The following is a 25,647-nucleotide window of genomic DNA, read 5'->3' as shown; positions in this document are numbered from 1 at the left end:
ACACGCTTGATGGAAAAGGCCTATTACCAGGGCCGAAACCATACCTAGGTCAGTAGATCAATGAATGTTGTTCGTTGTAGATGCAGATAGAGAAAGGAGTCAGAAATTCTCGTCGTCGCTTCCTCCTTCCCGTTTCTGCCACCGACAGCTACGTCAGTGAAGATCGGCGCCACAGCGCGGAAACTTTTCCCTCAAACCAGGAAGTGCAATCAATCACCCATCTTGTTTCATTGCCGGAAGCCTTGTTTTTGCCCATCTCATTGATCAGACTTCTGCTTACAAGCATGCGAAAGAAACCTGATTGATAGCAGCGCAAATGCGGATTGTTTCGACAACTTCGCCGGCTGCGCTCTCACGATGGAAGAGACTTCTTCGCATCTTCACTCGGCCGAATCCTAGCCTCACCAATCTCCCCGTGCGTGGTCTTGCTCAGGTCCGCTCAGAGCCATTCTCAGAATTATGGTTCACAGCAGCCATCCCGGTGCACGCTGCACCTGGATCGCGGTCGGACCTTGACCACGGTTCGTCTGTTCGTTTAGAAGGCAGTAATGGCGGGCCATCGTCCGGAGGTGATCACGAGCCGCCTGACGAGCGGACACTGAAGCTCGGACAAAGTATGCCATTATAAAAGAGGCCTTGGATACAGACACTAACGGAAACAGCATTGCGGAAGCTCTCTCCCCTTCTACCAGATATTTTGACTACACAACTACCGCATGAGATCGTGTCTCCCCACGTCTCCCTCCACTTGTTTCCCTCTACACATCCACATCTGCCCGTTGTGAAGGGCAGGATGCCATACAGAGCAGCGCTGATGACAGCACCGGTCGCATGGGGTTGTGTGCCGGTTGTTGGCAACGTCAAGCTCACGATATTGAGCGAGAAGATCGTGCGATCGGGCTTCATCACTGCGCCATCCGTGGAAGAACATTGCGACGGGTTAGGAGAGGAGAAACTGGTTGTCAAGTGGAAGACCGAGCCCAAGAGAAACGGAAATGGAAACGATGCAGCTGCACGCTCAAGTGCTGTTGACAACGGAGGAATCAACAGAGGTCTAAGCACATTACTTGGTGGTGACAGACCACTGTTTGGCAAAGATGCAGGATCGAATTCCTTCAGTGGCCTGTTCGTCTTCTCCTTTGATGCTGAAGGGAGAATTGCGAATCATACCATTGAGCATGCAGACGAAGCTGGAGGATTTGACAAGACGAGCAAAGTTATCACGCTTACGGACTGGCTGCTGGGCAAAGCACGATGGCGAACGCTAAGTCCAGACAATGGTATTCCTGTCCCTGGGCTTGCGTACAGGATGAGAGTTTGCAGGAACGAAGTGAGGAAGCATGATTATTGGCAGAGGAGGCAGTAACCATTGTAACCTTATGTCTATATTGATGATTTATGATACCACTCCTCTCACAGGGTTTGCTGGCCTTCTGAGCTTCTTGTACAAAAATCAACTATTCTTGCACATCAATGTCAATGGAAATTTGTTCACCGACAAGATGCAGCTTCTTCCAGATGTTTTCGTCCGTCTCTACATTCTGTAACGCCCTGGTGCAACATCGACGACTCGAAGCTCACACCTCTACAGGGCCGGTGGAACTGTTCTGGGTGCGCCGAGGAATCGCTCTCCGCCGGCTAGCTAGCGGCAAACGATAAGCTTATCGGCGTTAGACAATCCCCGCATGCGGTGAATCGATAGCTGTGACTGCGCGCTCGTCATACTCACAACCTGTTCTAATTCACTGTTTAAGCAGACATCTATAATATCATCAGATCACTAGAGCAGGTCATTCATATCCGCAACGTGTCGACCGGGACAGCCCAAATATGCTCAACTGGTTATAGCCATGCGTCGAGTCCGGTCGGGGTCGATCCCCAGCTTCCTGTGCCCAGCTCTGGAGGAACGTACCACCAGTGCGATGAGGTCTTCGCAGCTTCGATCGACATACATCGCCATCAGCAGGAGATGTCTGAAGACGGGGCAAAGACGATATTCAGATACTCACTTCCGTAGGTCGGACTTTGCAAACCAGCCCTTCACCGGCAGCTATGAGCCTGGTCTACCGACTTCTGGTCCTCTTGGAGGCGCACACGTCTATGGCGTACCTCGACTGACACCAAAGATGCTCAAACAGCACCTGGACCAGTTTGTGGTGGGGCAAGAACGGGCCAAGAAGATCCTGAGCGTCGCTGTCTTCAACCACTACCAACGTATACAAGAGCTACAGCGGCGCGAAGAAGAGGAAGAAGAGTTGGCTGCCCAAAGAGATCGTCGTGAAAGGCATCCTGTCGAAAGCGAGTTTCCGGGACAGCAGCCGACAATCCGCATGGGAGGTCCAGCGACAGGCTATGTTGCGAGAATAGGCACCTCGCCTCTCGTGGACACCACGCCCATGACACTGGAGAAGTCGAACATACTATTGCTTGGACCATCTGGTGTTGGCAAGACACTCATGGCGAAGACTCTGGCTAGGGTCCTGGAGGTTCCTTTCTCCATGTCCGACTGCACACCCTTCACACAAGCAGGCTACATCGGCGAAGACGCCGAAGCTTGTGTGCATAGATTGCTTGCAGCTGCAAACTATGATGTTGAAAGGGCGGAAAGAGGTATCATATGTCTTGATGAGGTCGACAAGATAGCCACGGCAAAAGTGAGCCACGGAAAGGATGTTTCCGGAGAAGGTGTGCAACAGGCGCTGCTCAAAATCATCGAAGGCACAACTGTGCAGGTACAAGCTAAGCCAGAACGGAATGCGCCACGAGCTGGTGGTCAATCTCAGACATACCCAACTAATAGCCCACTAAGTGGCACTGGAGCTCCTGCGCCTACAAAAGGCGAGGTCTACAACGTGAGGACAGATAATATTCTCTTCATCTGCTCAGGCGCCTTTGTCGGCTTGCAGAAGCACATTATGGATCGGCTGTCCAAGGGCAGCATCGGCTTTGGTGCAACGGTACGGTCCACGTCAAGCTTTTTTCAAAGCGCATCGCGCGACCAAAAGTCAACCACGAACAAGCCAATACCACTTTTGCCTGGCTCTGAGGAAGAGACGCTGTACAAGAAACATTTGCCATTCTTCACGCCTGCACCAACGCCCGAGAGTTCTATAGATGGCACTGTCGAACCTCAGTATTTTAACCCTCTCGACCTGGTCACTCCTGCAGATTTACAATCATTCGGCTTCATTCCAGAATTTGTTGGTCGGATACCTACTGCTGCAGCACTAGCGCCGCTGACCCACGCGATGCTTTTACGGATCTTGACAGAACCACGCTCCTCACTGATATCACAGTATGTCACTCTTTTCTCACTATCCGGCATTGAATTACGTTTTACGACTCCAGCACTGCATGTCGTGGCGTCCAACGCTCTTTCAATGGGTACTGGTGCTCGTGCTCTGAGGACAGAGATGGAAACTATTCTCGGCGACGCCATGTTTGAGGCACCTGGCAGTAGCGTCAAGTACGTCCTAGTGACTGAGAAAGTCGCGAAGCGCGAGGAGGGTGCCATATACCTCGGTCGTGGTCAAGGTGGTCGTTTTCATGCTCTCATCGCTCAAGAAGAAGGTGAATGGGAGGACAAGCAGAAGGCGAAACAGCAGAAAGGCGATAATCCAGACACATCTAGCACGAGTTTCGAAGATTGGCGCAGCAGAAGTGGTGTTGCGGCTGGTAGCAGCGGTTGAGGTTCTGATCCATCCACTACAGCTTGGCGTACCAGACATTCCTTGAATGAGCAAGTTTTCATCCGCCACTTGTTCCTTGTTTTGAGCCAATATACGATGAGCCTGTGCACCTGATACCGTGCCAAAAACAACAGCATGTTTCTGGGTCCTTGATTATCTCTTCAGTTTAGCCTGAAACTGCGCAACATGCACACCAGAAGAAGGTTGTCATGTCTAGCACACTACCGGAACTCGTGGTGAACAACTCATGTCACGGCGATGCGAGAATGAAGTGATGGGAAACACTTATATTTGAGTGATAAGTGGGTGATCGGGTTGTTCTTGCAATGTTCGGTTCACTACCACCTTACAATCTCCCTAATCTTTGATCACTTCCGGAACCAAAGTTGAACTGCACTGATGAGCACATTAGATGGCTGCAGAAGCTTCCCACACATTCTGCATGTTGCAGGCAACCCTCTCAGTATGTGCATATATAAGTCCTGTCATCTCTGCTCTCCGGATGCATGTCTGCCACATTCTAAGACAAGTCGCACCCTTTCCCACGCGCAAGGCACAGTCTAGATCTAGGAACTGGTCCCCCTAGCTGGACTCTGCAAGACACAAGTTATAAGTAACCTTACTCCCTATTCCTTCTCTTACCTAACCTTTACCACTCATCGACACAAAAGATCCAAGAATCCTATATGGCTTCGCGTGGGCCCCAGGGTCTTCCAAGGATGCTACCAGGTCCTGCGCCATACCAGCCTACGTACTACCCTCCTGTCGGGTCAAGCACAGCAGGAGCTCAACCTCACATTGCGTCCCAGCCACCGCAGCCACCGCAGCCACTGCGACCGCCATCAACACAACGACAGCAAGTGCAGAATGACACGGCGCCCCCCTCACGCCCGAAATCGGTACCAGAATTGGTCAGGGACAAACTTGATAAGATGGCGGTCTTACAAGCTCGCCAGCAGCTCCTGACACTGTTAGGTCGTAAGGAAGGCGATATCCTCGTCATATGTCGCGATGAGGACTGGAGGATCCATTCCTGGATCATCCCACGGCACTGGAACCTCTATGACAAATGTTCTCATTGGGACAAGGAGAACCATACAATCGACATGAGTCAGGATGACCCAGATGCCATTGCCATAATACTCAAGTACGCATACACTGGCGACCCCGAACTACTATCTGCAAAGAAAATATCCAAGACGCCTTTTCAGACACTGGTCGAGGTTGCAATCGTCGCCCAGAAGTACGGCGCTAGCGAGCTCCTAGAGCGGGTGCACTGTGAGTTATGGGCACTCGATGTCGAGGCGGCGAACAAAGCACCCGTAGACGAGGCAGCGGCGTTGGCGGAAGATGCTCTGACCGCACTGGTCAGGTTGCGCCAGTGTGCCAGTATGTCCAAGGGGTTGCAGCTATTCCAGCCGATTGTGTTAGCATTCCTGCGAGATTGTCTGCAATTCCGGGTGATGCCTGCTAGCCTTCGACAGCTGCTGTACAGATGCTTCGAGGAGGATAGATGGTTAGCCATATTGATCATCAAATTTGCCTACCGTGGGGATATAGAATCAACCGACGGCCTTCTGACTACCACGGCTGGTTTACAAGCACCGACACCCTCCCCAAGTCGCTGAAACGGCCATTCGCAATTTCTTCCAGGAGTCTCCAAGTTACAGGCTCTGTTAATCTTTCTTACACACTCTTTTTAGGGTCCTCAAGTGTCCCAGGAACCGACACTAGCGGCCAACTTGATGTTGCACTTCGATGCACAGAAGCGACCCGCCAACGCCGAAATCGATTTACTCCTTCAATCATACACCAAAAGTTTGTCATTCGCAAGTCTCGGTCGAGCAGAGTGTCCGTAAAATCTGCCCGGTGTGGTCCACAACAAGGCCAGCTTACGCCTAACGAAGCTGCAGTCCGGCTGGATTGACAGTCGCGTTCTCAGTGAGCGTTCTTGACCTTTTCTAGTTACTCGCGTTCAATGGGTTATCGTCCAGGACAAGCATCAGGACAGGCAGAAGGTGGCCAGCATAGGCTCGCGCGTTCCCGAGATATCGCCCCTTGCCCTACCAAGCAAGGGTCTTCTGTAGCAGGTCTACAAGTTCTTCAAGTAGGACTCGGGCATCTTTGTGCCTCCTGCTGGTGGCTCCTTCCACATTTCTACATCTGAGGAGAAATGGAAGGATAAGACGATGCTTTCGACTATAGTCTGCAGATGGTCGCGGTGATCATGCAATCCGACAAGGCCTTGTAGCATGAGCTATCTTGCTAGGGGTGAAGTGACATTAGGCTTGTCGCTTCGGTACTGCAGCTTAAGAAGTGACGAAGAGTGAGGAACATCACAATCGACCATAGCGCCGACGCAAGAATCACATCGACACACCAGAACAAGATCGTTCAATTGTACGACAAAGCTTTCAACAAGAATCGGAGCAGGTTCTCAACGATACTGGGGATTCGTTCCGGTTGGGGTGGTGGTGCGATGCCGGAGACGTCCTATTCTTTTGCTGGATTCAAAAGAATCTAGTGGGGATACCTGTTTGTCTACAAGATGAAGGAGGCGAGGAAGGTTGAAGAGATCCGAGATCTGTCTGTGATATACTGCTACACAAAAATGTCGAACCGTACGCCAGCTGCGGCCAACATATATCAACGAAGTCTTTTCCACGAATTGAATGGACGTTCTTGCACGAACCACACACAACAGTTTCAGTGTGCTGTGAGCTCTGTTGTGCTTTACAGCAAGCATGTTCATCGTTATTGCCACCAAGTCCATGAGCAACAATCTTCAGCGCCGTCGACAAATCGAACAATCTTTGCAGCTATCATGCTGGTTATGATGGCGAGTGCCTCTCTGTACTTCCCATCTACAGCTCTCAAGTCGAAGCGTTAGGTCTAATATCCGTTCGCGATGAACACTAGCTCTGCGCGCCTGACTTTCGTATACTCAGCTAACCGCTGACCAAATTTGCTGCAGCAAGCATTCTGGTTGTTCTTATTGTTGTTGTGCGGACGAACCAGCGTGGAACGTTCGTCATACTGCTTGTAGTGACAACCATGCACCAGGAAAACAGATAACAAGCATTATACAATGGGCAAGCCACGACCACAACGGTACAAAAGGTCGCCCTCCACAGCCAGACCAGATATCGTTCTACATCAAACCTCACACGCAGGACTACTACCTACAAGACACCATCAACATGTCAAACCTACCAGACATATTCGCACCAGAACCAAAAGAAAGTCCCGACGTCCTCCTCACCAAGTTCATCCGCTCCTCGGAGATCGTAGCCAATCCTGAAGGTGCCGAACCGCAACACGCTCTCAAAGAGATTATCAATGATCCTCGATGGACACGACGAATGCTAGAAGACTGGTTTAAGAAGGGGCCTATCTCGAAGCACCAATTCTGCCTCACGCCTGACCCTGAGTTTCGAGCCATCTATTTGATCTTGCTGGCTAAACTTGAAGATGAGGGCAAGGAGAAGTCGGGGCTTGGAAAGAGTTCGAGTGGGAATGTGCAGTTGAAGGAACCGGAGACGAAGGAGGAGAAGGAGGCGTGGCAGAAGGAGCAGGATAAGAGGATTGAGCAGTGGAAGAAGGAGCAGGGTATCCGATGAGTTGCTGTCATGGTGAGGTCCAAGTGGTGTTGGGAGGTAAGCGGCGAGCCGGTTTATACTATAGATGGCCAACTCGGCTTACCTGCCCAGCGTGCGGAGTTGGCCATCTATTTCATAAACCGGCTCGGCGGGTATTGACTTGTATCTGAGTGTTGATCAAGAAGTGAGAGGTTTCAGCAAGCAAAATTTGATAGAAGCAGGCAAGCGTGTGTGTAAAGATCTTACAAGAAGTGTTCTTTCTTTTCTGAACGATATTTGCGCAAGACCAACAGTTTCAGTGATCTTTACCGTTTAATATCAAGCATCTTCCATGCATATGAGGAAGAGCCTCAACTGCGTCGCTTACAACTACCCGCTCATATATTCGGAGTGCTAAAACTCATTCGGTGAAAATCACATGCCTCATGCAGGAGATTTGGTACCCACAAGTCCGACCCTGGCCGGCATCTTAGGCTTGTCTAGGCTAGCCTGTACCACTAGAGCGGCGTTGGAGCAGGTCCCCCGCGTTACTGTTGAACACGTAACGTCATCCTAGAGCTTTTTTCCAGCAGTCGCGAGCTCGATCAGTCCAGCATCAACTCAACACAAAACACTAGTGCCCCTCCATAACAGAGCCTTGAGGATTGATAAAAATACTTGTAGCATACCCAGAATTCTGATATTTGAGCATAATCGAGCACAGCACTGCGGTCTTTGCAACAGTCCTCTTCCTTCGATACCCATTCTTGCAGACAGATCCCAACATGGATCCATTAAATCAACAATCACAAAACAGCATGTACGCCTCGCCGACAGGCGGACAGGCACCGGATGGAACAGGTAAATAGCTACTCTACGTGTGAGGACACTGCTAACAACATCCTAGGCATCATTGAGCTCGACCCGTGGCTAGGAGATTTTCGGGAATCTCTAAAGAAAAGATTCGCAAAAGCACAGAAATGGATAAAAGATATTGATCAGAATGAGGGTGGCCTCGAAAAGTTCTCAAGAGGCTATGAAAGGCTTGGTTTCACTTTCTCAGACAACGGAGACATCACATATCGCGAATGGGCACCCAATGCTCAGCAGGCCTTCTTGATAGGCGAATTCAACAACTGGAATCGGGAGTCTCATCCCATGACGAAGGACCAATTTGGTGTCTTTGAGATTCACCTTCCTGCAAGAGATGGTGTCGCTGCAATATCACACAATACCAAGCTGAAGATCTCGATGATAATACCTGGAGGAGAAAGGATAGAAAGACTACCAGCATGGATTACACGAGTTGTACAAGACCTGAACGTGTCGCCTATATATGATGCTGTGCTGTGGAATCCTCCGAAGCACGAGCGATACGTTTTCAAGCACCCTCGACCACCGAAACCAAAGTCCCTACGAGTCTACGAAGCCCACGTTGGTATCTCCTCCCCAGAGCTGAAGGTCGCATCATACAAGGAGTTTACGAAGAATATGATTCCGAGGATAAAATATTTAGGCTACAACGTGATTCAGCTTATGGCAATCATGGAGCACGCCTACTACGCCAGTTTCGGCTACCAGATAAACTCTTTCTTTGCTGCAAGTTCAAGGTTTGGCACACCAGAAGACCTGAAAGAGCTGATAGATACTGCGCATGCTCATGGTATCACTGTTCTGCTGGACGTGGTACATTCACACGCGAGTAAGAATGCCCTAGATGGGCTGAACAACTTTGACGGAAGTGACCACCAATACTTCCATGAGGGTGCAAAGGGTCGTCACGAGCTGTGGGATTCAAGATTGTTCAACTATGGAAGCCACGAGGTGCTCAGATTCCTGCTTTCGAACTTGAGATTCTGGATGGAGGAGTACCAATTCGACGGCTTTAGATTTGATGGCGTAACGTCGATGCTGTACACCCACCATGGTATCGGAGCTGGCTTCTCAGGAGGCTATCATGAGTATTTTGGACCGAATGTCGACGAGGATGGGGTGGTCTACCTCATGATCGCCAACGAAATGCTGCACAACCTCTATCCGGACACAATCACCATTGCAGAAGATGTGTCGGGTATGCCGGGCCTCTGCGTCAAACTGTCCCTTGGCGGTGTCGGCTTCGACTACCGGTTAGCAATGGCCGTACCAGACATGTACATCAAGATGCTGAAGGAGAGTACCGATGCCGAGTGGGAGATCGGCAATATCGCATTCACACTCACGAATCGGAGACACGGCGAGAAGACAATTGCATACGCTGAGTCCCACGATCAAGCGCTAGTCGGTGACAAGACCATCATGTTCTGGCTCGCCGATGCACAAATGTACACCCACATGTCGAGGCTCTCAGAGTTTACACCAGAGATTGAACGCGCCATGTCCCTACACAAGATGATTCGACTTGTTACCCATGCCCTTGGAGGCGAGGGTTACCTCAACTTTGTAGGGAACGAATTCGGTCACCCTGAGTGGCTTGACTTTCCGCGAGAAGGCAACGATAACTCCTTCTGGTATGCGAGGCGGCAAACCAACCTCGCAGACGATGATCTCCTTCGCTACAAGTTTCTCAACGAGTTCGACCGTGCGATGCAACTGACCGAGGAGAAGTACGGCTGGCTGCACCACCCACAAGCGTACATCTCGCTGAAGAACGAATCCGACAAAGTGCTTGTGTTTGAGCGAGCTGGTCTGCTCTGGATCTTCAACTTCCATCCCACGAAGAGCTTCACGGACTACAGAGTCGGTGTTGAGGAGGCAGGAACCTACAGAATTGTGCTGGACACGGATTCGCCGGAGTTCGGTGGCTTCAACCGGAACGACAAGAATACGAGGTTCTTCACGACGGATATGCCTTGGAATGGGAGGAAGAACTTTACGCAGGTCTATATCCCTTGCAGGACTGCTTTGGTAAGTGTTTTACTCCTACATGGTGGTATTGATGCTAACGATCATGACAGGTTCTTGCTCTAGAGTCGACCCTGTAGATGGAGTTCAAGGCGTATACCTCATGGTGGTTGGTTCGTTCGCATGCCATGGTGCAAAGAGAGAGCAGGTTCATCCGGATATGCTAGCGGCTCTCTGGGTCGCATGTTGACGTTCAAGCAAGCTGATGGTTTAGTCGCATTGTATCGCTCTTCGCTACGTCGCGATATTGGTATTCATCTCGAGCATTTTCCCTTGTATGCACATTCATGTATCCGAGTCGAAATGTGTGGTGCATGTTGATAGTGTGAAACTCAGTCCATTTCCAATATTCTCTATCACAAATCGCATGTGGTCTTTTCACCTTGCATCGGGTCTAAAAAATCGATACTTCTTCCAGCCAGATACTTTGTTGGCATCGATATGAGACCCGTGTGCTCCGGCGCTGCTCCGACAGAGCTTTGAATTCCAATCACCATACAGGAACCCTCAGCTGCAGGATGTTTCTAGGGCAGACCCGACGCCGTGTGAGAGTGTCAAGCCGGTCAACCTCTTGATACGAAGCGAAGGGAAGCAAGTGTCCTCCGAGGAGAGAAATCCTCAATCGACGTCTGGACATTCTATGATGCTATAACCCAGCGTTCTTCATTGTCGATACCGGTTTATCGAGACCTCGAGACCTCGATACCGTCATACTCGGTCGCGTATGATTCGAAGTCTCGCCAAGACACCTATTTAGGTAAAGGCTAGCCAAGCACTCTAGCTATCGATAGACTACTGATGCCTCAGGCTCAGACCTACCTAGTATGCCCTCCTAAGTAGGATAAGGGCTTCCTAATTTAGCTAGCCTACTCTTAAGGTGTCTCGAATCGAACCTCGAAACCTCGAAACCTCGAAACAAGAGGTAGAAGTATCGCGATACTGTATCGGGGTTCGAGTATGAAGAACGCTGCTATAACCACTGACCACTATCGCGACACTGAGACGTACACCCATCACTGGGCCACTTGGTTCAGTATTACAGCATAGATGTGCCCACGAGTAGCAAAGTCACCCACTGATGTGTATCATTCCCGGAGCAGAATCAGGGAAGCATTTTCATTCTTTGGGTGCACACCAGATCCTACGTATCTACAAGTACACTCATTCGCTATACTGTCCTCTTACTCGCCCTTCCTCCTTTGATTTTGGCCTAGACACACGCCAGGGACCTGATCATCATGGTTGCAAAGCCCGGATGCTTCTTCGTGGACTCCAGGAGGTGGGTCTCGATTCTACTTATATCTGATTACATTGTGCTCCTTGAGAATAACAGCGTATGCTGCTGTCGAGTCTGTAGGACCTCCTTCTTCGTACACGCTTGACGTAGTACTGTGATGGTCTTGAGGATGTTCATTGCAAGTCGTTGAGCAGGTGAGGAGTGGTGGTTGAAATTAAAAAAGGAAATGCGACATCTTCTTCCCCGGGGGGGCACCACAACGTAGATTCGAGCATGGAGAAACGTTGCGCAACAATGCCGAGATACTGAAAAGGCCAGGCGTTATGCCATATCGTGTATAATCTGAGGGCCATCTACCTCGATAGCCCCTCTCCCTCGGCCTCTCGATAGTCTATCGATAAAGTACGCTAAACCTTGCAGGAATCTTGGCTTTGTTGCGTAACGTTCCATCGTTATTGTGTCGTGAGGTACCACTGGGGGGCACGCCAGCAATACGGGCCTATTGTGTAGGCTCTTCGCCAAGTACCAGATCCGAGTCGTCCAGGGGCCCCCCAGCTAAGTATCTGATCAACATCACCGCATATCCAATATCACGCTTCATATGATCCACCAATAACGCTCTGATGCCACTTTCCATCTTGCCCAACTGCAATGTGTGCTTCAAAAAGTCGAGAACATAGCGTTGCAGTAACTGCAACTCCTTATAGTGATGGCGTGCCCCCCGCAGTATCGTTGTCGCCAATAATGCATCCCTTGCCAGGATATGGGGTTGAGCCTTCAATAGATTACCCTGGCCCTGGACTTTTATGTCTAGGTTCTCTAGCTCGAAGGAGATCTGAACCAACAGCTCCTGCTGGTCGTATCGTGCTGCAACAATCGCGAGATTAGCAAGGGCTTGCATGGCGCCGGTTGGGTTTTTCGTCGCGACTGTTTCAACGAGCTCGGTGTCCTGGGTGTAGAGGTAGTCTAGAAACATTGCTATCGCGTCGGGATCGGCGTCCTCCAGGGTGATGACATTGGGATCATCTTCAAGAGGATCAGATGCTGATGGCGATAGCGGTGCAGGTGGTATAAGTCGATTTGTTGAATAGAGAGATAATGCAGTGTTGTTGCTCGTGGGGATGACGCCCTGTCTCTGTTTGTGTCCACCATTGCGCGGCATGTGTCCGTCCTGCCCTTCCGTAACGCCGTGTTTTGATTGGCGTCCTCCATTGTCTTGGCTCCCGGCATCCTGCTCGTCGCTCGGGGGGACGACATGCCATTCCGGAGTCTCCCTGCTCGAACGTCCTTTTCGCCGTGCGTCTACCGTCTTCGCAAACCAGGGCCAGCGTGGTCGCAATATATGTTCGTACACTCGCCATTGGCGGTCTCCACAAACGATAGTATAGTCTCCAGTCTCTGACTTGTAGATTTGGCGCTGATCGCCAAACAAGCCATTGATTATCTTTCTCTTGAGCTCTTCGCGCTTGGCAAATCTCAATTGAAGCTGATTGGGTTGCTGGGGTGTTTGGACACGTGGTGGTTGCGGCGGAACGGATCCTGGTGGACGGCCATGTGGTACGGGTAACCCTCCAGGAGCCATCAGCTGTTGAGCATTGTAGGTAGGATTGAAACCTGAATAGTATGCTGGTGAGCCCTGTACAGGCGCAACAGGCCTCCCATTCGGTGCTGTCATTATGAGGTCTTCGTTTCGTGCGCGTTCTTGCGAGTGTGCCTAGACTGTGAAAAGCTGCAGTGAGGATGTAAAGTATCAACATTAGTTTGGTGATTAGGCCAAACATGACTCCATCTGATTTCGGTATGCTGTGTGGTAAGGACTTCAAAGGTGGGAGGATGACTTCTTTACTGAAGGAATGCGGATGGGCTATTTATACCCATGGAAGATCTGTTAGAGCCTTGCAGGCCTCCTCAGTACCATATTTGCCATCAAGAAATATGCTCATGCGATCATGCGGCGAAGCACTAACCCTTCTCAACCACCGTGTGAGAGCGCTGGTAAGGGTACCAGATCCCACGATCACAATCTGTTTGCACTCCAGTTGCTACATTTGGCAAATGGGGGGCCTCTAGTCACTGACCTGGAGTCTTGGGCATGTTCGTACTGCCGTCCTGGACAGCAATCTTGACTTCCCATCTACTGACAACGAGTAGAATTGGACGCTGCTGAACCGCGCTGTGTCTGTATCAACAAAGATGTCGGCCTGGCAGGCATCAGAGCGCCTACACTACCGATTGGGCACAGGCATGTCAAGGTGCACCTACCTAAGTGGCTACCATACTCATAAGGTTCACATCACGCGAAAATCGCGACCTTGGTAGAGTCGGTCTCATTGCTCATCAGTGCTTATCAGCCACAAACTTCCCCAAATTTTCCGAGAACGTGCTCATTGAGGTCCTCCATATCGAGACGTGCCATGGATGTTGCATGTGCTATCAAGGAAGTTTTGTAAGAATATGAACACGATTTGCAGAAGATCAACAAGGTCCGTGCCAAGGCTGATTCTTGCGCATCATGTATGCCCGAGGCATCAATTTAACCATCCGGTAGCTCCTGACAGATGCCAATGCAGCATCATCTCTTGTAGACAACAAGCTACTCGTAAGCACTGGCGTGCTCCCAGGACCTGATCATACTATGCTAGAGCCATCGCCGGCTATACATCAATTGCGCTTCTCGAGGCCTCGGCGAGGCTTCGAATATTGTACACGATTATTTGCTGGCGTGCTCCTGATGGGAACCTTCGAAGTAAATGGCCTGATGAGGTGTTCAACTCTGAGCATGAATAGTCTATGTGTCTACTTGCATCGCTCGTCAACACGCGTTATTGCTCGCACATTATCCTAGCCAGTCTCACAATCACACACTCGACACACACACAGACACACACAGATTCGATCCATACTTCACGACACATTCTCCCTTCCTATCGTCCCCGAAACCATCGTTGTACAAACTCTCCATTCTCCAGCAACCGTCCGGTGACCTCCCTTGTCAGAATTGTCCGCGCCGCGAGATCCGTCCGAACTGCATTCGCACTGTTGTGTCGGATACCAACCTTCTCTGCGAGTGCGAGGCCGAGGTTCGCGTTGTCGGAGAGGAGAGATTGGGCGTCCGCATGTGTTGCGTCCAGATCTTGTCTGAGAGCAGCGGCCTCGTTCTGATACTTCAAGAGCTGGGACTCCAGGCTAGTGTTTCTGCTTTTGAGGCGGCGGTTCTCTGACTCAAGTTGGCTGATGTGTTGCCTAAGGCGCTGAGTGGGTGCTGTAGATGAGACAGGTCCGAGTGAACCAATATGAGACCGTGGCAGGGATGTCGTCTGAGGTAGATTGGTATCATTTCCAGCTTGATCGACTGCCGCAGTCTCCGAGGACTCTCTGTAGCGTCTTCGGATGTCGTTGACTTCTTCTTGGTCTTCTAGATCGATGATTGTGGAACGTCTGTGGATGTCCTCGGTATCTCCTTCATCATCCACGTCAATCGCTGTTGCGAGCGTGGCCCCTTCTCCGACAGTATCCGGATCCGTCAGGTATCTTCGACTTTGGCCTGCACTCGGAGGGCCGATCCGAGGTCTCTTGTTACTGCCCCTAGCACTGCCGGGGTAGACGCCCGGCCGAGAAGATGTTCTGATGACGCCTGGCTGACTCGAATCAGATTGCTCCGGCCTCTTCATCCAGTGGTGGTGGCTGTCCCGAATGAAGACATGGAGCGCAAGATCGATGTACATGTTGTCATCCTTGTGATTCCACGATTTGTCTCTGCGTAAATGACCGACGTGATCAATAATCTTTTGCCGCATATGCTCCTTCGGGGCGACCGCGGCTTTCGACTCAAGGTCAAGACCGATCCATACGTTCCTGTTCCTGTCCAGCTCGTCTGCCACGAATGAGCACAAGCTATCGTACTGCGACTTGAATTCGTCGCCTATCAGGACGGCGTATGTGGTTTTGCGGTTTGCGCTGCCGGTAAGGAGATGGTCGTATGCAGTATGCCAGATGTACTTTAGGGTGCCGCTTGGATGGTGCATACATGGCGGTGCATTCGCATCGTTGATATGGATTGATTGGCGGTTTCGACAGGACCGAGTCGCGCCGGCGGGTTTTGGAATGGTCGCGATGGTCTCTGTGGCCTCACTAGCATCCGCACTTTCTGTAGCCATGTCAGGCTGTATTGGTAGGGGTCAGATGTACCAGCTGAGGTGGTAGTATAGTTGTTTGAGCAGTAGCGAAGTGGACTTGTGCTTGTATGAGGTTGCTGAAATCGAACATGTAACATAGGGCAGAAGCAATACTGGAGGTGTCTTGTGTATAAAGGAAACCGTCAGCCATGTTCTGAATTAGCAAACGCGTGGAGGTCGGGGACGCCATTTGCGCATGAGAGCGGAATGAGTGTGTTTCGACACAGTTAAAGGGCTTCGAATAGACCAGAACTGAAGGTATTATGAGAGCTGAATGGCCAGTAGTTCAAGCTGCACGTCAGGTTTTCTTCAGTCGAGGAGGTTGTGAGGCTAAAGTGAGGTACCGAAACCGGTGCGAAGTGAGGTTTCGAAACCTTCACTTCTTGGCAAGAACGTTTGCTGTTAAAAATCGGTTCGCGTACTGGTATTGCAGGCATGATCGAGGCTAGTTTCCTCGCGGTGCGCAGAACTCAGTTTCGATACCTTGCAACGGTTTGGTTGGTAGCGCTGTATCATCGCAGCAATCAGCAACAGAAAAGTTGTTTGTACCCTTTCACTTTCACAAAGGGTTTCATTATCTCCGATCTGCAACCACGCGTCAGCCTCGTGCAAACTTTAAGAACGGGCTTCACTCGAGAAGCAGTCACCTTGATTGCACATAAATCTCCTTGCATCCACCATGCATACAAGAATGGGAATTTCTGTGAGCAAATTATCATCAATCGTGCACAGCTCTAATACGAAACCACGAGAGCGTCCCACTAGACTCTCGACCTGTCATGATCCCTGAACAAGCAGATATGGTTTTCTACTCCGACGACAGCACCCTCATCAATTCAGATCCGGAGCTCGAGCCGGAATCGTCGCCAGTGCCACCGAGCAATTATCTGTGGCAATCTCCTTATGGCGACGCACTTCCAGGTCGGCAGCATCAGCTTCTTCTTCACCTGCTATCCCTGGATCAGTCCTGGATTTGGAGGCCTGAGCTCGGGTTTTCAACAATCAGAACGTGGTTGAGAGACTTCTTCCCAGCTTACATCGTGAGGCAACCCGTGCTTCGGGCGATTGCAGCGGAATATGTGCTTCTTGATGAAGACCATAAATCTGCTTACAGAGGTATGGCACCTCTGTTCGACTCCTGGCCTCGACAAGGTCAGCATGCTGATGCGCCAGTAGGACTCATGGCCGAGTCAGATCTTCAGGAGGAAAGCACTTGGGATGGCTTGATCGATCCGGCTCTGTTTGAGAAACCTCAACACGCGAAAACGACAAACTTCTGGCAGACGCCAGCCCAGACGCGTGTGAGAGCACAAGTCCCATACTCCTTTGTCACTCCGACAGAAGCCGCTATCCATGACGGAAGTCCCATGAAGGATCGGGCTGGCAAAATGACAATCCCTTTCACTAAAACCACAATTAGCGCACGTAACAATCAAACCACAAGCACACCTATTGATTGCCTGGGAGTCACAAAGACATCCTATCACCTAAGCTCTAGCCTTCTCAACCTCAAGGCAGATTCTGTTTTACCGCCAAGCACACCCTCAGGAAGGACCACAATCGCAGAATCACCACGTACGCCTGAAGCGCATCGCATATTTTCCAGTCCCAGCGAGATAGACACGACGATGTCAGAACAACCATCTCCCACACCAAAGAACAACATGCCGCCAGATCAGTTTGGAAAAGAGCCATCAGCTGATGACGATGTTGTCATTCATGAAGGCAATGCGAAGATCTACGCACCTGTTCTCTTGAAAAGCCTAGTGAATATCGGCTACCAAGTAGGCCAATCGCACATCCCCAAGGTGGACCAGACCAAAAGGAAGGACGGTTCAATGGCGGACAGTCCATTGGAGGAGCCAGCCGACATAGATGAACCTGCAGAGGTCAGTGTTGAAGAATCTCTCCTACCTGTCGAACATGCGATGCAACCGCTGGAACAGGTGACGCACACATTTAACAAGTCAACCCTACCAAAGCCGGACCCTAGCAAGTACAAGATGACCTCGAAAGACAACTGGAGAATACCGTTCTCCGAGGCCGACAAATTCATGGCGCATTTCAACCCATCAGTCGACCTTATCCCCGCCAAGATTGATGGCTACTTCTGGTATTGCGACAAGTGCTATAACCCCAAGCAAGACAGAAGCGTCGTAGCTGCTTCATCCGACACAGCTGCCTCCACAGAAGATGTGACCGTTGATGCTGATCCTCCACAAAAGCGCAGGAAAGTCGTGAAGGAGATCGCAGGAGGACCGGCCAGGGGCAAGTTCAGCAACAAAAGAGGAATCGAGAAGCACATGAAGGATCAACACAAAACTGTCTGGAGGTGTAATATCTTGCCGGAACCAGAGCGAGGTGTTGGTACGATGGTGCCCTCCTCGGTAACTGTGGTCGATGCTGACTCTGCCGTACAGGGCTTTCCAACCAGTCAGACTAACTTTCGAAGTTCCGAATCGAGTCCCCCACAGGCTTTGACTCCATATTCGGGCGATAAGGAAAATGATGCCTCATGGACACCAGATTCTGTTCGACGTAAGTTGTTCCAAGGTTAGCTTGCAGAACGAACACCGGAGCCGAAGCAAGGTGGTGGCAAGCAAGCTGCGTGGGACCAAATGCAAGCGGAGAGATGTGCTGACATGCGTCTTCCTGATGGCAAGGTCAGCTTCGCAGATATCAAGGAGACACGGATTTTCGATGAGGATAAGGAGGTCAATGATGAAGAAGCATATAAAGACTTGAGCCCTGAGAACTCTGCCAACAAGACGTTCTACGCGAAGGTAGAGAAAGAGCCGGGGATCAAGAAGCTGAAGCTGGACTTGGACAAATTGCCATCGGCAGGGAAGAGGAAGCTCAGAAGTCGAGCAGCAAGTGAGAAACCATGAGTGGCGAGCAGCTGATGTGTCGAAGTAGTAGCGTAGAAATGCCGTTGATATGTTAATGTGGTCAGTATGGAACGTATCAAACAGCCCTTGAAGCTCACGCGTTTGACCGCGTCATTTTCGCATTCCGCTCCGCCCTGACACCCTACCCATCCGCTAGAGTTCTCCGCAGCATCATGTACTAGTAGCCACAGCACCTAGCAAGGAAATGAGTGTTGCCTTGCCTACAGAGCTTCTCGACACTATACAGCAACAAGTGACCTTGCGGCAGTCCCAGCTGCATCAATTATCACTTTTCTACAATGTACGCGCTGTGTGAATGCAGCAAGGAGCACGCTGACCTGCGCAGGGCAAGTTCTCCAGTCCTCGGACGCTCGTGGCATACGGACCGGAAGATGCATGTATAGTTGAGACCATCGAGTTCGCTCTAGTACAGCAGCGGATTCAGCATGTGACCATCAATTGCCGGGAATGTCTCTCGCAGCGGCACCTGCTCACCAAGATCTTCGCAAGATGCGTCAAAGCTTTGGGCAAGGAAGATGAAGTCGATAGGTATGATCGGATGGATAGCATCAACGCTATAGGGAGTAATCTTCGGAAGCTTCTACAGCAGAGGAGGGAGAGGCTAGTGGTGATAGTAGTTGGCGCAGACCAGCAGCGAGGAGCGACACCAACATTATTTCCTGCTCTTGCAAGATTGGGAGATTTGGTGAGCATAGTTGGAGGTATCCTGAGGCCGTACAAGTACTGATGAGCTAGCAGATACCGTGTCTATCCTTGATCCTCACTTCGAGCTCCCCGCGGCCATTAGTCCTGCACAAGTCTGGGGTACCATACCTCCACTTTCCACCCTACAAGCGCACCGAAGCCATTCAGATTCTTCTACGAGATCCTCCACCGATTCTGCCCAGTTCACTCCCAGAACACTGCCCAAAAGGTAAAGAAGAGAAGATTAGCAATATCTACAACCAATTCATTACCGTTGTCTACGATACACTAATAGCACCAACTACGAATTCCTTCTCAAAATACCGTCAGACGTGCGAAAGGTTATGGCCACGGTTCATCTGGCCACTTGTATCTGGTGAAAGGGGCGACTGGGACTTTGCTCGGCTGCTCAGCAGGAACAGGATACTTTTCCAAGCAGAGGGTGAAGATGCGCTGCAGGAGCGACTGATCTCGTCCTCGACGCAGCCATGGACATTCGAGGAGCTGGCAGTGCAGAAGACACAACAGGACGAGAACGGTACTGCAGATGCAGCAGCTACGACGCCAAAGTCACGCTCGCTGTTTCAGCCAGTTCAACCGCCTCAAACTACACATCCAAAGACAGAAGAACCACCTCTACTTAAGTATCTTCCAACCATCCTTCTCTTATCATGCTACCTAGCAAGTCACACCCACAACAAACACGACATCGTCCTTTTCTCCCGCTTGTCGACTGCCTCTTCTACGAACCGACGAAAGAAGAAATACCTCGCTCGATCGCGTGCAGGAGGAATAAGCAAGACACCTACCAAGTCTCCGATTAAGAAATCTATTGGTGGCGACAACGACAATTTTGACGATGACGAGGCCATGACAGGTACGCCCAGCAAGAAGAAAACACCTTCGAAAGATTTAGGAGAAGTAGGAAATGCCACACCTAAGAAAGAAAGAGCAGATCGTTCCATGCGCGCCATCTTCGAGAAGACCTCGAACGTTGCACGTTCATTTACCCTTGAGCGTGTGATCGCTATTCTGCGTGCCATTCATCCAGATGGAATCAAGATGGGCAAGGGTATCGCGGATAGAGTGTATGTTGAGCTTGGCGAACTTGATAGATTACGGCTCGTGGTACGGGCTGATCCAAAAGCGGCGACAAAGGGAGATGCGGAGGATATCATGGAAGAGAAATGGAAGTGTGTTGTTGGTCGCGAGTGGGTCGTTGAAGCGGGTAGAAGGTGGAGTGTGAGCATTGAGGGTTGGGAGGTAGAGTGATACGCTTCGTATTAGCATGCCTGTTCTACCATCACCAGGCAGCAGCCAGGCTGAAGGAGCGCCATCTCGGTCGTACTATCAGCCTCCTGTAAGTTTCCCACTGGGTCCCGGCAGCTATCACTTAGATAGTCGGAAAGCGGAACTGGCTAGACTTTTCTAGGGTTGGCTCGTCACATGCAAACCAGCTGACTCACAGAGCTAGATTAATGAGGATAAGACCTCAGAGCTGGTCGCCGAGACCCACTGGGAAACTTACAGGGGGCTGATAGTAATAGACGTATTCGGAATACGAGACGAGCTATCCCCAGCCCGGGCCTTGGCTGCATGACCAGTTGGTATATCAACATCGCCAACTTCTGCTGTCGAACTCCACGACCTCAACCACGACTCTTCCGATATACCCTCGACACGTAGCATTCGACGCCTTGCACGTTCAATCCCCAAACACCATGCCAGACCAATCCTTCACCGGCTCCTGCACGTGCGGCTTCATCAAGTACAGCCTCACTCTTACCCCTGAATTCCTCTCCAACCCAATTGCCGGGCGCTGCAACTGTACCATCTGCCAGAAAGGCGGCTATAACACTATCCAGGTCAACCCTTCAGCTTTTACCCTCATCAGCCCAGCTTCCAAGTCAGAGCTCCCAGACTTCCAGCCCAACATCAAAACGACCCATCTCTACTTCTGCCCTAAGTGCGGCGTGCAGGTGTATCGGGATGGTTACTATGAGCATGAGGGGAAAACGATCGAGCATTTCACTGTCAATCTTGTGACGCTTGATCAGCCGCAGGAGGGGCTGGATCTGAGGAAGGTGAAGTTTCATTATTGGAACATGCTTAATGACGATATGACTAGCGGGTCGAGGGATGAGCCTTGGGAGGGAGGATGCCTTTGAGCGTGATCTCCAATTATGGAACTGTGTCCGGGTGTCCTCTGGTTCAACAGCAGTGTAGGGGCTAGCTTGAAGTTTCAATCGCTACGTACTTATTGGTGGCACATCCAAACCACTGTCATGTCCTAAGCCAAGAAATCCCTAAAAACTCATCTTCCCCCTTTCAAGTGCTCTGGCTCATCGCTATAAACAGTCTTCAGGTAGTCAATCTCTCCGAAATCGGCGTACCCGCTGTCCTGTGTGTATGTATACAGCCAGGGCAGTTGCTCACTAGTCTCCGCGAGCTTGAGGTATTCTTGTCCAGCAGCAGTCCCGTCGATGTCTCGCATTACAGGCATGCCTGAAGTTGTGCGCTCGTCGGCGTAGTAAAACCTGTAATTCACGGGGGATTAGCAAATTTGTTAACTGTGTCCTGTACTGTAAACCGTTCTGGCGCTTGCCATGAACATCTAAAAAGTGAAGGTGGTAGGGGTAGATCGCTTGCCTAAATCTTTCCTTCGCATAAGCCACGGAAGCAAATCGAATACCGTAAGCACATGCGGTCTTCGCAATGCCAAAGCACAATCTGTTCTTGAACTGGCTGTGGTTAAGGATGTTACCGGTGAAGATAAGTGCCTTGCCTGTGGTTGTTGGAGGAAGAGACCTGAATGCAGAGATGGCATGCTGCACTGCGATAAGTGGAGTGGTACCATTAACGGCTACTGCAGTGTGGAATTGCGAGACCGATTCTGGGGCAAGGGAGGCGAAAGGATCCGCAGGGTCGTCGAGCTTATACTGGACGGCTGTGGAAAAAGTGAGTAGAACTATCAACAGATACAAGGGCACACGAGCACTGCCGGGTGCGGATGCGCACCATTGTACACCACAACCGTGGGAATCCCGACCTTTTGCTTGACTTTGTCAAACACTTCGGGTATGGATGTAGGATCGCTGAAATCTGCTTTGACATGATAGTATCCGTTGTCTTGGAAGCCATCCTGTAGTGAGCGTGCTACGAGAACGATCTTGTATCCTGCTTCAGCAAAGATGGGGGGTATCTGCGTGCCAAGCTTCGGTCCGGCGCCAAGAAAGAGGAGGACAGGCTGAGCGGACATGATGAAGTCGATTGGGTTGAGAGAATTGGCGGCGTAGTGCTGAAGTGTCGTCCTCAAGGATACCTGCGCTCTTCATTTGAGGTTCCCTCCCCAGCCTGAAAAGAAGGATATACCTCTTCGCAAGGTTGTGGCTCCGGTAACGCATCTAGACTGTGCCGTTATCGGTGAAGACCTACCTTTTACTCTCTAGGATCATGGAGCATAAATTCCGTTCCCTTGGTGATGGAGATGTGTACGCGATATACGCGGGCATTGCCAAATGCTTCGCATTGCGAGACTCGCACCTGATGCCGGAGTCGGTGAAAAGCAGTATGCAATTGGCTGATATGACTCGAGTCCAGTCTGAGCACATGCTCTGCATTCCGAGATGCGTAGCGATGGAGGACCCTCGTCAAGTCCCGTCAAGTCAGTCAGGCGGTACCCGTACTCCGGCAATGCAGGCGTACGAGGAATCAACTCCAAATGCTTGAAAGCACAGGTGACCTCCAGAATACGGCCGCGTGTCAGCGAAGGTAACATTCCGCAGTATGTGTACCACAACCAAGGCACTCCCACAACCAAGGCACTCAGGAGTCTGCGAGGAGAAGAAGAGTGCCACAACACGCGTAACTGGCCTCTGGGCGCAAAACCAAGCTGGCCAGATTAGCTTCCGAATTCGTCCTAGGAGCACCCCAGTACCTTATCAGATATAATACCTAAAGCCACACCACTACCAACACGAAGCGGGTTCCGAGAAGTGTACTAGCGATACAACTCAGCGCTCGGGAGTACGCCGGTGCTCATAGTTAAGGTTGTTTAGTACTCCAGCAACGTTGATTTTCCGCCTGGAGCTGGCCGGCTAGGACACCAGTCACCCGCCGACCCAACCGAATGGCCGCTGGAAGCACAACTTTGGGCAGCACCCGACGGAAAACCGGAGTGGGCGCTTCTTCGAAAATCCCACCGTAGCGCTGGGGGCTTTCCAGGGCCTGGAGCTGCGCCTAAACCATTGTTCCTCGCTTGCACTTTAGGCTTCTAGCCCTCAACGAAGCACTGGCACGGATTTCCACGAGAGCGCTCATTCCGTTTTTCCGTTGGGTGGGCAGGTCAAGCGGCCACTCCGTTTGGTCGGCGGGTGACCAGTGACGCTAGCTCTACGGTAAGCCACTGACGCCCAGAGAAGTGCAAGCATAGTCTTAAGTGCTCTCCGTAATATACGTAGCTAAGCCACGATCTTTACGACCCTTTGCGATTCGTCCTTCTTGCTTCTTAGCTGAGATCTTACTCATCCATCTGACATGCAGAAAAGTGCATAGAGAGGCTGCCAGAGAAATCTATACCGACGATGATGGAGATCGCAAACGTCACCAATAATGATAATTGCGATGCAGATGGATCTGTGTAGCAAGTGGGACTCGAGCTTTGGACCGATGACTATAAGTCAAGAAGCAATGGACTTCAGGATGATGCGACGGGAACGGCAGAAGATAGTCTTGGTGCGCTGCTCAGGGTGCGTACGTACCTGGTATGTCAAAGTCCTTGCAAATTCTTCAGCGGGCGTTGTTGGCGTTGCTACCGGTTTGCCAGCAGTTGAGGCTAAATGTCTGCAAGCTTGTCAAGATCGTCAGACAATTATATTTGAGTGACTGAGTACTCAGCGGTACTGATCATGGAGTTTTTCACAGATGGACAGATTGAGAACGGCGGTGAGCTTCTTCTCAGTCTGCAGGGCTACCCGTCAGCCCTGCCAGATTGACTGAACAGCAGAAGAATGGTTCGATCCGGTTTTAGAAGCCTCGAATCAAGGCGTCGGTCAGTCTCGTGACGGTATAAAGTAAGTGTTCAATGCTGCACTGGGCTGACTTTGTGCTAATGCTAGTGTGATTTGTGTTACTGCTTACCTTAATCATCATGCCCGCGACTCCACGCAGTGAACTCAGTCTCCTTGGAGGACGCCTTACCCGACTTGCTGGTGAATTCATGACGCCTCAAGTTGAGCTGATGCATTAGGCCACCCTCATATCTGCACCCTGTATCAAACACTATCCCAGACCAAACAGAACGAAGGAATTCGTATATATATTCACCTACCACTCTCCGTCTTGCTGGTTCCTACTATCCCTCTCACACATCACTCGCAAACATATGAGCAACAAAGCGTGACACGACGGATAATACGGTATCACTCGACAGTACAGTCACGGCGATTCACCATATGTCTGCAGACGCAAGAACGACCGCCCAAAAATGGGTAGAAGGATGGGGAAGCCCAGATCCATCATCCTGGATTTCGCTCTACGCCCCACACGCAAAATACACCGACCATGCTTTCCAAATTGTGCGTATCGGCCCAGAAACGCTCACCAGACACTGGAACATCTGGCGGACGTCTCATCCCGATTTCACCATGGAAGTCCTATCCTGGTGGCCAGAGGAGAAACTCCCCGATGGTAGGGTGAGGATCTCGTTCCGAACGAACAATACCGGGACATTCATGAAGGATCTACCAACTAAGAAGGCATCGGGCGCGCCATTCGCTTTTGTGGGTGTTGTGGATTTGTTGATAAACGTCCAGGAGGGCGTGATTGACGAGGTGGAGGAGTGGTATGGTTTCAACTTTGAGCGAGTCAAGTCAGTGGCGGACTACAACACCCGGGCAGACGATGACAGTGGCTCGTGATCAACGATCGATGTGATACTGGTGATGGGATGGCAAAGTTGCTAGGGCAGTAGACACTAGTTCGCGACAGAACATAGAGCGGCACGTTTCAACAACGAATGGATACGAGGCGAGTGTCGATAACCTGATTGGTTTTCAGCTCGAGCATATAGCCATAGAATTGTGTCCTCTGTGGCCGTTCCATTTCCTCTCGGATTGGCAGTGCTATCTCTCGTCGCTGTATCGAATATCGGAACCACTTCAGCCGCTATGTCTGCAAGTGGTTGTTCTCTGTAAATGTAAAGTCGTATCGTCTGTTTCACGAAGCCAAGCGTCGCACAATCTTAATGACGGTGAATGGCTGGTTCCTCAGATAGACAATGCTCTTCCTGATTACTACTCTTCAAGGTCTGGTCAATGGTAGTGTTCATATTATCGTCTGGAAGAGTTAAGCTCAGAACATACTCTCGGCGTCCTTTTCTGGCGCGTGGGCCAGCTGTATGCCTGGGCTGCATAGAAGTTTACGAATATAATATTTGTTTTGCAATCTCTCCTTCGCAATCGACCATAGGGTCTG

At 50.8% G+C, this 25,647-nt stretch overlaps 9 protein-coding genes across 9 annotated transcripts; 6 read left to right on the top strand and 3 right to left on the bottom strand.

Annotated features, from left to right (window-relative positions):
* Positions 1–316: 316 nt before the first annotated feature.
* MCX1 (ATP-binding protein) lies at positions 317–3,689 on the top strand (the record flags this gene model as incomplete). Its single annotated transcript, XM_064878876.1, has 3 exons — positions 317–614; positions 663–1,315; positions 1,824–3,689. The coding sequence occupies 3 exons, from the start codon at positions 317–319 to the stop codon at positions 3,687–3,689; spliced, it is 2,817 nt and encodes a 938-aa protein (XP_064725277.1).
* Positions 3,690–4,375: 686 nt separating this feature from the next.
* PMZ80_010486 (uncharacterized protein) lies at positions 4,376–5,317 on the top strand (the record flags this gene model as incomplete). Its single annotated transcript, XM_064878875.1, has 1 exon — positions 4,376–5,317. One exon carries the CDS (start codon positions 4,376–4,378, stop codon positions 5,315–5,317), a length of 942 nt encoding a protein of 313 aa, XP_064725276.1.
* Positions 5,318–6,513: 1,196 nt separating this feature from the next.
* On the top strand, positions 6,514–7,309 carry PMZ80_010485 (uncharacterized protein; the record flags this gene model as incomplete). The annotated part of the gene is made up of 2 exons (XM_064878874.1): positions 6,514–6,519; positions 6,761–7,309. 2 exons carry the CDS (start codon positions 6,514–6,516, stop codon positions 7,307–7,309), a joined length of 555 nt encoding a protein of 184 aa, XP_064725275.1.
* Positions 7,310–8,052: 743 nt separating this feature from the next.
* GLC3 (alpha-1,4-glucan branching enzyme) lies at positions 8,053–10,248 on the top strand (the record flags this gene model as incomplete). Its single annotated transcript, XM_064878873.1, has 3 exons — positions 8,053–8,128; positions 8,175–10,171; positions 10,222–10,248. The coding sequence occupies 3 exons, from the start codon at positions 8,053–8,055 to the stop codon at positions 10,246–10,248; spliced, it is 2,100 nt and encodes a 699-aa protein (XP_064725274.1).
* A 1,656-nt stretch (positions 10,249–11,904) lies between these two features.
* On the bottom strand, positions 11,905–13,080 carry PMZ80_010483 (uncharacterized protein; the record flags this gene model as incomplete). Its single annotated transcript, XM_064878872.1, has 1 exon — positions 11,905–13,080. The coding sequence occupies one exon, from the start codon at positions 13,078–13,080 to the stop codon at positions 11,905–11,907; it is 1,176 nt and encodes a 391-aa protein (XP_064725273.1).
* Positions 13,081–14,329: 1,249 nt separating this feature from the next.
* PMZ80_010482 (uncharacterized protein) lies at positions 14,330–15,562 on the bottom strand (the record flags this gene model as incomplete). Its single annotated transcript, XM_064878871.1, has 1 exon — positions 14,330–15,562. One exon carries the CDS (start codon positions 15,560–15,562, stop codon positions 14,330–14,332), a length of 1,233 nt encoding a protein of 410 aa, XP_064725272.1.
* A 797-nt stretch (positions 15,563–16,359) lies between these two features.
* Positions 16,360–20,445, top strand: PMZ80_010481 (uncharacterized protein; the record flags this gene model as incomplete). The annotated part of the gene is made up of 5 exons (XM_064878870.1): positions 16,360–18,118; positions 18,146–18,454; positions 18,660–18,769; positions 18,815–19,174; positions 19,225–20,445. 5 exons carry the CDS (start codon positions 16,360–16,362, stop codon positions 20,443–20,445), a joined length of 3,759 nt encoding a protein of 1,252 aa, XP_064725271.1.
* Positions 20,446–21,487: 1,042 nt separating this feature from the next.
* PMZ80_010480 (uncharacterized protein) lies at positions 21,488–22,432 on the bottom strand (the record flags this gene model as incomplete). Its single annotated transcript, XM_064878869.1, has 3 exons — positions 21,488–21,710; positions 21,757–22,120; positions 22,192–22,432. The coding sequence occupies 3 exons, from the start codon at positions 22,430–22,432 to the stop codon at positions 21,488–21,490; spliced, it is 828 nt and encodes a 275-aa protein (XP_064725270.1).
* Positions 22,433–24,626: 2,194 nt separating this feature from the next.
* PMZ80_010479 (uncharacterized protein) lies at positions 24,627–25,091 on the top strand (the record flags this gene model as incomplete). Its single annotated transcript, XM_064878868.1, has 1 exon — positions 24,627–25,091. One exon carries the CDS (start codon positions 24,627–24,629, stop codon positions 25,089–25,091), a length of 465 nt encoding a protein of 154 aa, XP_064725269.1.
* Positions 25,092–25,647: the final 556 nt, after the last annotated feature.

The sequence above is a fragment of the Knufia obscura genome, assembly GCF_036327395.1.
Source record: "Knufia obscura strain CCFEE 5817 isolate CBS 148926 chromosome Unknown scaffold_18, whole genome shotgun sequence".
NCBI lineage: Eukaryota > Fungi > Ascomycota > Eurotiomycetes > Chaetothyriales > Trichomeriaceae > Knufia > Knufia obscura.
The sequence above is the reverse complement of the archived record's forward strand: the minus strand, read 5'-3'. Positions and strand labels throughout refer to the sequence as shown.